This window comes from Elephantulus edwardii, unplaced genomic scaffold (genome assembly GCF_000299155.1).
Source record: "Elephantulus edwardii isolate Elephantulus edwardi_28Jun2011 unplaced genomic scaffold, EleEdw1.0 scaffold00057, whole genome shotgun sequence".
In the NCBI taxonomy this organism is placed as follows: domain Eukaryota; kingdom Metazoa; phylum Chordata; class Mammalia; order Macroscelidea; family Macroscelididae; genus Elephantulus; species Elephantulus edwardii.
The window spans coordinates 6,997,235-7,006,866 of record NW_006399807.1 but is presented as its reverse complement, the minus strand read 5'-3'; the positions used below and the strand labels follow the sequence as shown (position 1 = coordinate 7,006,866).

The 9,632-nt window shown below is 43.2% G+C and overlaps 1 protein-coding gene across 1 annotated transcript in view; it reads right to left on the bottom strand.

Annotated features, from left to right (window-relative positions):
- Positions 1-1,257: 1,257 nt before the first annotated feature.
- The window catches only part of LOC102848661 (uridine-cytidine kinase 2-like), an 81,590-nt gene continuing 73,215 nt past the window's right edge, over positions 1,258-9,632 (bottom strand). The window contains exons 5-7 of the mRNA XM_006887381.1: positions 8,552-8,649; positions 2,265-2,313; positions 1,258-1,397 (exon numbers count right to left, since the gene is read on the bottom strand). Coding sequence (XP_006887443.1) covers positions 1,258-1,397; positions 2,265-2,313; positions 8,552-8,649 — 287 coding nt within the window. The remainder of the gene's footprint in view (positions 1,398-2,264; positions 2,314-8,551; positions 8,650-9,632) is intronic.

The window sequence follows — 9,632 nt, the reverse complement described above, 5'->3', positions numbered from 1 at the left end:
GTTCTAACTCACCTAAGGTGAGCCTCCATCAAGATTTGGGGGTGATTAGTCTTCACAGGAACAGACTGCCTATCTTTCACCCACGGAGTGTCTGACGGCTTCGTACTGCTGACCTTTGGGTTAGCAGCCCAAAATGCAACACATCATGCTACCAGGGCTCCATTACAAACTCACTCACTCATGGCCGTCAAGTACATTCTAGCCTATGGCAATCCTACAGGTCTCGGTGGAACTGCCCAAAAGGGCTTCCAAAGTGGTAATCTCCATGGAATACATTGCCATGGTGCAGCTGATGATTTTGAACTGCCAACCTTTCAGTTACTGACCAAGTGTTGAACCATGGCGTCACCAGGCCTCCTTTTAGCTGTTACAGCAGGCACAATTCTATTCCCTCACTCTTTTTCTATCAGGAAATGATCTCCAGAGGTCCCAGCAGGGAAGGAAATAGAGGCAGCTCTGGTTCCTTGGAGAGACTGAGAAATAATACAGTGAGGGGGAAGCCCCCGACCCTCTCCCGGCAGCCAGCAGGGGAAGTGGGGCAAGAAGGAAAGAAAAGAAAGAGAAAAAGAACCACAACACACAAGACTTGTTCTCCTCAGTGGGCCTCTTCCCTGAGTTTGATTTTTGAGTTGAGGTCTTGCCGAATTTCAACTCAAAAGATAAGATTATCTCTCATTGTCAAATTCCTAAGGTCCATTTCCAAAAAGGTGGCATCTGACAGGGTTGGCATTACGTGTGTCAATTTTTAAACCCCATCAGAGTTCCACAGGTGCTTGGGGCCAATGGTGTCGGTAACCCCACCTGAACACCATGGGCACTCGTGCCTTGGTCAAACTCCAGCTCCGGTCCCAAAACAGGCCCTCCAGCAAAATACTTATAGCAAACAGCTTTACATTATTTGTACATTTACACAAAAATAGATCCTTTATATATATATTTATACATATATATGTATTTATAACTGGTTACACATTGGATTCATAATTAGGCATCACCAGTAGTAGTTGGCACAGTTTCTCATTTAAGCTCAAGATCAAGTTCTGTTTCATCTTGCTGTTCCAAAGTACAAAAGGGGGAGGGGGGTAGGAAGCAAAAGGGGAGGGGAGGAAAAACAACCTCAAGGCATTTCATCTCCATGGTGTTTTCTTAAATACAGTAACTTCATAGGTAATGATATGTACAGTTCCATGGGGCATCCTGAGCCCTCCCCCTCCTGTCGCCTTGAGATCGGGGCCGACGGCCTGCAGAAGGCGGAGGTCAATGTGGCCGGCTGCTGGACTCTGACGCCTGCCTCTTGCGTGAAGGGGTGTAGCCGTTGAGATAGCCGTTGGTCTGTCGTTTGGAGAGCCCACCATTCAGGATGTCCTGGATGTGCTGCACGATGAGGTTGATGGCCACTGTGGGGCAGAGACAGGCAAAGTGTTAGCGACTTGGGAGGCAGAGGGAGGCACGCACACAGAGCTGTGAGCAGAGGCATGTGCCTGGGTTGAAGGATTTATTTCTGAAATGTAGTCCCCAACATTATTTTTCTTTTGTTCAATGGAGGAAAAATTTGAAAGAGAATGGGAAGATGTTACAGATCAAGTCTCTCTTTCCTATCGCCTAACCCAGAAACCTGCATGCTTCCTAGACAGGCTAAAACATGGACACAAAAACAGTAATGGCCTTTACAAACGGTGCCATCTTATTTATTAACGAACTCCGTCATTCCAGCGATATGCATGTTTGACACATCAAAACATGTACATAGAAGCAGAGTAGGGTGTCCTTTACAGAAGATTGCCTTGCTGGTTGACTCCCTATGTGATGCACACCATTAACGCACTCAACTCTAAGTGAAAAGACGCAGACTCACCACCATCCAGAGCTGCCTTGGAAGAAAGGTCTGAAAAATCTACTTTTGGAAAATCCTATGGAATAGTCATCCCTACAGGATGGAAGTCACCATGATTCCACCCACTCAGTGCTAACTGGTTACCCTGATTGCTAGTCATCCTAAATCAGATTAACAGCAAATAGCCAAGTTCCCTCATTGGGGAATCACAGCAGAAGACAGCATATCTCTACCAGAGAAAGCCAAGTTCATGTCTGCCCTCTTCACAGGTAGACCCATGCACACATGACTGCTCCCAATCAGGTGGAAAGAGCTTCCTAATAGCAGAATAGTGCTTCCGCCAAGTCAGCCCAAATGTGACCGACAAAGGGTAGAGGTCATTTCCTGCCCTCCTCCTGACCCCCTCAGGATGATGCCCCTCTGGACTTACCTAGATTATCTGCACCTCTAGGAATAATAACATCAGCATATTGCTTTGTCTGTGGAGAAAGATTATTAACAACGTATTAACAGAAGTGATCAGGGATAAATCGGCCCACATCCCTCAATATAGGAAAGGGATTAGGTTTCATACTACTGCCCCCTAGGGGTGATAGCTTAAGGTCTCAATTAGAAGATTGCTGTAACATCACAGCAAAGGCATGCAGAAATTATGAGAACCTAATTCAGATCCAGTTTATAATCTACTATGGACATTTTAAGGGAGCTCTGGTAGCCTCGTCGTACGCAGCTGTGCTGCAATCCCAAAGGAGGCATATCCGCAATGAATAAATCGTTGAAAAAAGACACAACTCCATTACTCTATTTCCTGCCTCATTTCTATCACAAAGCCGATATTTTTCAACTACTATTCCTTCTTCACCGTTTCCCACTTTCGCATTCAAGTCACAAATTATCATTAATGCATCTTGACTGCATTTTTGGTCTATTCGGGCCTGCAAAATTTAGTAAAAATTCTCAATTTCTTCCTCCTTGTTTCCAGATGTAGGAGTGTATATCTGAATAATAATTGTATTAAAGGGTCTTCCTTGTATGCATATGAATGATAGCCTCCTTGCATGCATATGAATGACAGCCTATCACTCACGTTGTATTTCAGGATAGAACTTGAAATTAACTTTCTGACTATGAATGCAACACCAGTCTTCTGTTTTTCATTCCAAGCATAGTATACCATGTCATTTTCTGATTCAAAGTGGTCAGAGCTGGTCCATCTCATCTCACTAATGCCTAGTATGTCGACAGTCATGCATTGCATTTCATTTTAAAAAATTTCCAGTTTTCCAACATTTAAGCTATGTACATTCCCTACTGCAATTATTAAACGTTTGCAATTGTTTCGTTTTTCCTCAATACAATGACTTCCAATCTGGGCCCTACCACTACACTACTGTAACTATCTGCATTGCTCTACTGTTCATAGGGTTTTCAAAGGCCTGTTACTTAAGAAATGGTTGGCCAATCCTGCTTCCGAGTCTGTTTTAATCTGGGAGCTCTACTAAAACTGTCCACAACAGGTAACTTTTACGGCATTTGACACACCAGTGGCACAGCTTTCAGTAAAAGAACAACCCCCAAGTTCTCAGTACAGCAAACTAAAAGACACGTACTGTACTGGTTAGAATAATGTTCTCCCAACACAACAAACTGCCAATTTAGTTAGCAACACTATTACACATGGATCTCACCCAATGGGCTGCACAGGATTCTGATTGACTACATCTGTGGAAGAAATCACTGGAGAAGCTCAATATTAGCAGTCAAATTGAGGCTAGGGGCAGACTGTGGGGTAGATTACCAATTACTCCTATGCAAGTTCAAACTGAGGCTGAAGAAAATTAAAACAAGTCCACAGGAAGCAAAAGATTATTCCAAAGTATTCGATCTGAATTGGAAAATCATCTTAGGAATAGGTTTGAGGCACTAAACACCAATGACTGAAGACCAAATGAGGTGTTCAAACTGCCAGAAGTTCAAGCAGGATTTAAAAGAAGCCAAGGTACCAGGGATATCACTGCTGATGGATCCATCCATGAAGGGAGCAAAACATCATGATAAAGACAGAGAAGAAAGACAAAAACCTAAATGGATTTCAGAAGAGACTGAAAATTGCACTGGAGTGTGGAGAAGCCCCCCCCCCCCAAAAAAAAGGGGAAAACTTATTTAAAGATGCTATGGGCAATATATTAAATGACCCAGAAAGGATCAGATGAAGATGGAGAAAATACATAGAATCACTGTCCCAAAAAGAACTGACCACGGAATTGTCTATGGATGAAGGTGGTAAAAGCTTCAATTGAAGGCACTGGCAAAAAATAAGGACTCAGGGATACCAACTGACTTGTCTCAATTAACAGATACAGCCTTGGATGCACTCACCAGTCTACTGCCAGGAAATTTGGAGGGCAGCTGTCTGGCCAACAAATTGGAAGAGGTCCATATTTGTTCACACTCCCAAGAAAAGTGATCCAACAGAATGTGCAAACTATCAAGCAATATCATTAATATCATATGCAAGCAAAATATTGCTGAAGATAATTAAAAAATGGCTAGAACAGTACATAGATAGAGAACTGCCAGAAGTTTAAGCAGGATTTAGAAGAGGCCGTGGCACTATAGATATCACTGCTAATGTCAGATGAATCCTGGCTTAAAATAGAGAATACTAGATGAATGTCTTATTGACTATGCAAAGGTGTTTGTGTGGATCATAACAAGTTGTGACTGACATTGAGAAGAATGGGAGTCCAGAACATTTAATGTGCTCATGCAGAATCTTTACCTGGAGCAGGCAGGGGGTTGCTGTGCCAACAGAGCAGGGAAACACTGTGTGGTTTAAAATTAACAAGGAAGTGTGCCAGGGTTATATTCACTCTCAATACCTATTCAATCTGTATGCTGAGCAAATTATCCAAGAAGTTGGACTCTATGAAGAGGAATATGGCATCAGGATCGGAGGGAGACTCATTAATAACCTGTGTTATGCAGATGACACAATACTGCTTGCTGAAAAGTGAGGAGGACTAGAAGCATTTATTGCAGAAGATCAAGGAACGAAGCCTTCAATACGGACTACATCTCAATGTCAGGAAAACAAAGATTCTTACAACTGGACCAACAGGCAAAATCATTATAGATCAAGAATAGGCTGAAACTGTCAACAACTTCATCATACTTGGAGCCACAATTAACACACTTGGTATCAGCAGTCAGAAAATAAGGAGATGCTCTGCACTGGGAAAGTCCGCAGTTAGAGATCTCTCCAAATAATTGAGGAATAAAGATGTCAGATAGAGGATTAAGGTGTGTCAGATTTAGGCCATGCTCTTTCCAATCACTTCCTATGCTGGACAGTAAATACGAATGACAGAAGGAGAAGCAATGCCTTTGAGTTGTGGTGCTGGAGAAGAATATGGAACATCTCACGGAAGGCCAAAAAACCAACAACATTATCTTAGACAGGGTATAGCCAGAGCACTCTCTGGAAGCAAGGATAGTGAAGCTTCAAGTGTACTTCAAGCATGTTGTAGCTATTCCTAGGAGGGACATAATGCTTGGAAGGGTGGAGGGTTGGTGAAGGCAAAGAAGACCCTGGACCAGGTGGATTGACAAAGTGATTGCCGCAACAGGCTCTAGTGTGTCAGAAAGTGAGAAGATGGCACAAGATAAGACAGGATTCAGATCTGCTGTTCAAAGGGTCACAAGAATCATAGTTGACTTGATGGCACCTAACAACAACATTCAGAATGTCTGATCATCGTCTTTATTGTATCCAGCCTTTCCCTTCATTCCTATGTATAAGAATCTATTTTCAATTGTTACTGCTCTCCCCCTCCCCTGGAAATAATCCAAGAATGATTACACTTATGTGTTAACTTTAAAAAAAATTTTTTTTAGAATCATGGTCTTATACAGTAAATTTGCTTTTTCCTGAGTTCTTCTGATATACTTAAATTTGGTGTTATTAACAGTCAGCATGGTTACAACTTATAATGTGCACAAAAAAGAGTTTGAAACTAAACATACACAGTTCACCTTCGTTTTCTAGGCAGGCTAAAAGATGATATTCAGTCGTAGGACAAGGGTAACACCCACACGAAACAACCGGAGGAAGATTCCTCAACAACCTACTTTATTCAGATGATACAACCTTGCTTGCAGAAAATGAGAAGGACCTGAAGCGTTTGCTGCAGGTCAGGGACTGCAGTCTTCAATATGGATTGAAGTTCAGTATCAAGAAGACAAAAAATTCTCACCACTGAGTCAACTGGCAGCACCAAGCTGAACAGAGAAGAGATTGCGACTTAACAATTTCAGCTTGCTCAGCTCCACAATCAACATTCTTGGCACCAGCAGTCAGAAAGTCAAAAGATAAATTGCACTGAGTAAGTCTGCTGTCAGCGACTTCTCCAAAGTGCTAAAAGCAATGGTGTCAGTCTACAGACTAAGGTGTGCTTGATTAAGGCCATGACCTTCACAATTACTTGCTATGCATCAGAGAGCTGGATAGTAACTAAGGATGACAGAAGTAGAACTGATGCCTTTCAGTTGTGGTGCTGGAGAAGAGTACTGAACATACCATGGACTGCCAGAAGAACAAATAGTATTGTCTGTCCTGGAGAGGGTGAAATCAAGTTTTTCTTGGAGTCAAGGATTTTAAAGCTCCATCTCACTCTTTGGGCACATGGCCAGGAGGGACTAGTCCTTGGAGAAGGATATCATGCTTGGAAGGGTGAAGGGACAACACAGGAGAGGAAGACCCCAGATGAGATGGATTGACACACTCACTGGGGCAATGGGCTTAGGTATGCTGGAGTCAGTGAGACTGGCTCAGGATAGGGCAGGGTTCAGAGCTACTGTACATAGGGCTGCTATGAGTTGTGGGTTACTCAGTGGCATGAAACAATAAAATGATGTCTATTTTCACTGACTTTGTTATAATACTAGTTAACAAGTAAAATTATAGTGATTAAAAACAAGCTTATTGTAAATGGCTGAGTTTCTGCGGACTATTCAACAAACAACTCTGTCCTAATATGGAATACAAGCAATGCCTTCCTTATGTTTGCGGTGGACATCCTTACTCTGTGATGTTTTCACAAAAGAACTGTTGAAACAAAACTGTATCAGGCCCACACTCAACCCGGATCAAGCAGGCAATTATTTATAAAGCTCAAAGAGTTTGGGGGTTACATGGGCATGAAGCAGTCAGTAGTCATTCCTGAGCTCTGAGCAGCTGAGCAATAGTAAGTAAACACAAACCAGAATTCTAAGCAAAGAATTGGGATTCCATCATGATTTTGTTTTCAATATTAGAGTTACGTTCATAAGAGCCAGACAGGTGGTTGGCTAGGCACATAGACAGAATTTCTGGCTCCTTAGGCCCCAATCCTTCCAAGGGAAAGAAAAGGGCCATCAAGGTTAATTCAGGCTGACTCCGAAAGGTCACCTGTCCCTGGTCTAGTATAAAGCAAAACCTACTAACAGGCTGAACAAACAAAAGCAGCTGGTGGCCATACTTTTGCAGAAAAAAAAGAAATTGTTGGATAAATAGAAAAAGTCCCATTCTCAGTCTCAGTTTTAAACAAGCCTCTGCCTTCAGATTCCACAACCCCAAAAGACAGTTAGCCACAACCTGGTTAAGCCTCAATCTCTCCCTCAAATAGACTGACTCACTGATTAATCACTACGTTATTACAGGGGCTGCGAGTCGGCCAAAATTGAGATAGTGTTACAAGTGTAGGATTTATCCAAGTTAAAAAAACTACAGAGGCTCAAATGGCCTAGACAATAGGGAGTTACGCTGCTAACCCAAAGGCTGCACTTGTTTGACAGTTCAAATCCACCAAAAGCTCCTTGGGAAAAGGATGGGCAATTTCCTCCACATGACTTCCAGCCTTGGAAACCCAGCAGAGGCTCAGCTACAAGTAAGTCAGTTCTGACACAATGGCAATGAGCGTGAGGTCTCAATTTTTGGTTTTTGGCTTAAATCTAAGCTATTCCCTACAACTTCACGCTACTCTACCCCATTAAGTGACATATATCAGTTGCAGCCATTCTCAGTATTCGTCTGTCTTCCTCAGGAAACAGAGGGTATTTCCTGAACTGAGGGCTGATACACTAAAACCTGAGAATTCTCTGCTTCCTCTCCTTTCTTCTCTGAAAGCCCCCAAGAATTCTCTGCCATCACATGGAGGATGGGCGAGTCTGTGCCAGGGAGGGAGAAGAGAAGCTTATTCCGTATTATAATGCCTCCTCTTAAATGAGAATTTATACAAGAGCTGAAACAAGATCAAACCTGTATGGAGTGGCAGAAGATATACACGAAGGGGCCACCTTGTGCTACAGTTACCCTGCACTAACACACCAACCTTCACAGACCTTTAGAAGATCCAGAAAGAGTGCCAGCCTCAGACAGAACATACCCTCATGAAAGGGTCTTACACCCACCATGATCCCATCAAGCAAGAAGGGTAGTCCTGGCTGGGTATTGGATAACCTATCGTCTAGAAGGATCCTAAAGGCCTATGCCAAGCCAGAATGGCAGGACAGAGCTTGCAGAAGACAAAGTGCCAAAGGCTGCTTCCCCCCACCCCACCCCTCCGAATTTCCAAGGTTCAAGCTAGGAGGATTGGCCGATCTACAGACCTTCTTCGTTTGTATGTCATCAAATTTTAAACTCTACATTTGACCAAACAAGCTGAAAAAACAACTCACTGGCAAGCAGAATTCCTCAAAGGCAGGCTTGACGAAGGTAATGTACTGTGATAAAATCTGCTCAAGGTCCCGTCCTCTCTCGCTGATGTCTCTCAATACTGTAAGAGAAGGAAAAACAAGGATCAGGTAAACAGTGCATAAGCCCACACACGCTGGCCTTCCTGAGGAAGTGCAGGCTGACACTCGTGTGTCCCAAAGCGCCACGGTTACGAGTGATGACTCACAAATCGGGTTCCTGAGAGAATGGACGAGTGTCTGTCAACTTTGGAAAAAACAAACTACATTTTTACACTTCCTAATAGTTAAAGATTCTGCTCCCACAAAACTCAGAAACAAAAGACTGTGGATGGAAGCCAACCGCATTCTTATTTCAAGCAGCATTTTAACCTAATGAGGTAAAGCAGGGCATCCTGTGAAACTCTTTATAACAGGATATGCTAGTCTGGCCATTAGATAATAGCAGAAGTTCTCGGCCAAAGACACAGATTTCTAAGTGACTTTGTGCTCAGCTCATCCCGATACTGAACATAGACACATACACCCCACTCACCTGTGGTCTGACGTCCAACCCTAATGCTGATGTGCAACTCAGGCCACCCATGTCCCACCCACCCTCGGCCTGGTTGCTGATGCCTGCTCACCTAGTCGGAGATCCCAGGCTGAAAATCACTAAGTGAAAGATAAGAATCCTGTGGTTGAGGAACTGTGCATGAGGCTGGGAGAGAGCCCTAATAACTAAACTCATCATCTTCCTCTGGGTTAGCTTTATTGAGGGGCTTTCACAAAACATTTACCTTATTATTTTGTTAAAAAATGGGAGAGGAATGCTGGTTCTACCATTGTACACAAACCTCCTGAGCCTCAGTTTCCCTAAGGAGTAAATCAAAACCAACCCAATGGCCATGCAGCCAGTTCTGACTCATGGTAACCCTCCACTGGGCTTCCCAGGTTACACATCTTTACAGGACACTATCCTTCTCCTCCAAAGCAGTTGGTGCATTCGAACAGCAACCTTTCTGTTATCAGCTCAACATGGAGGAATACCACAAAGTTACTTTAAATAGTAAAAAACCGGGGGAAC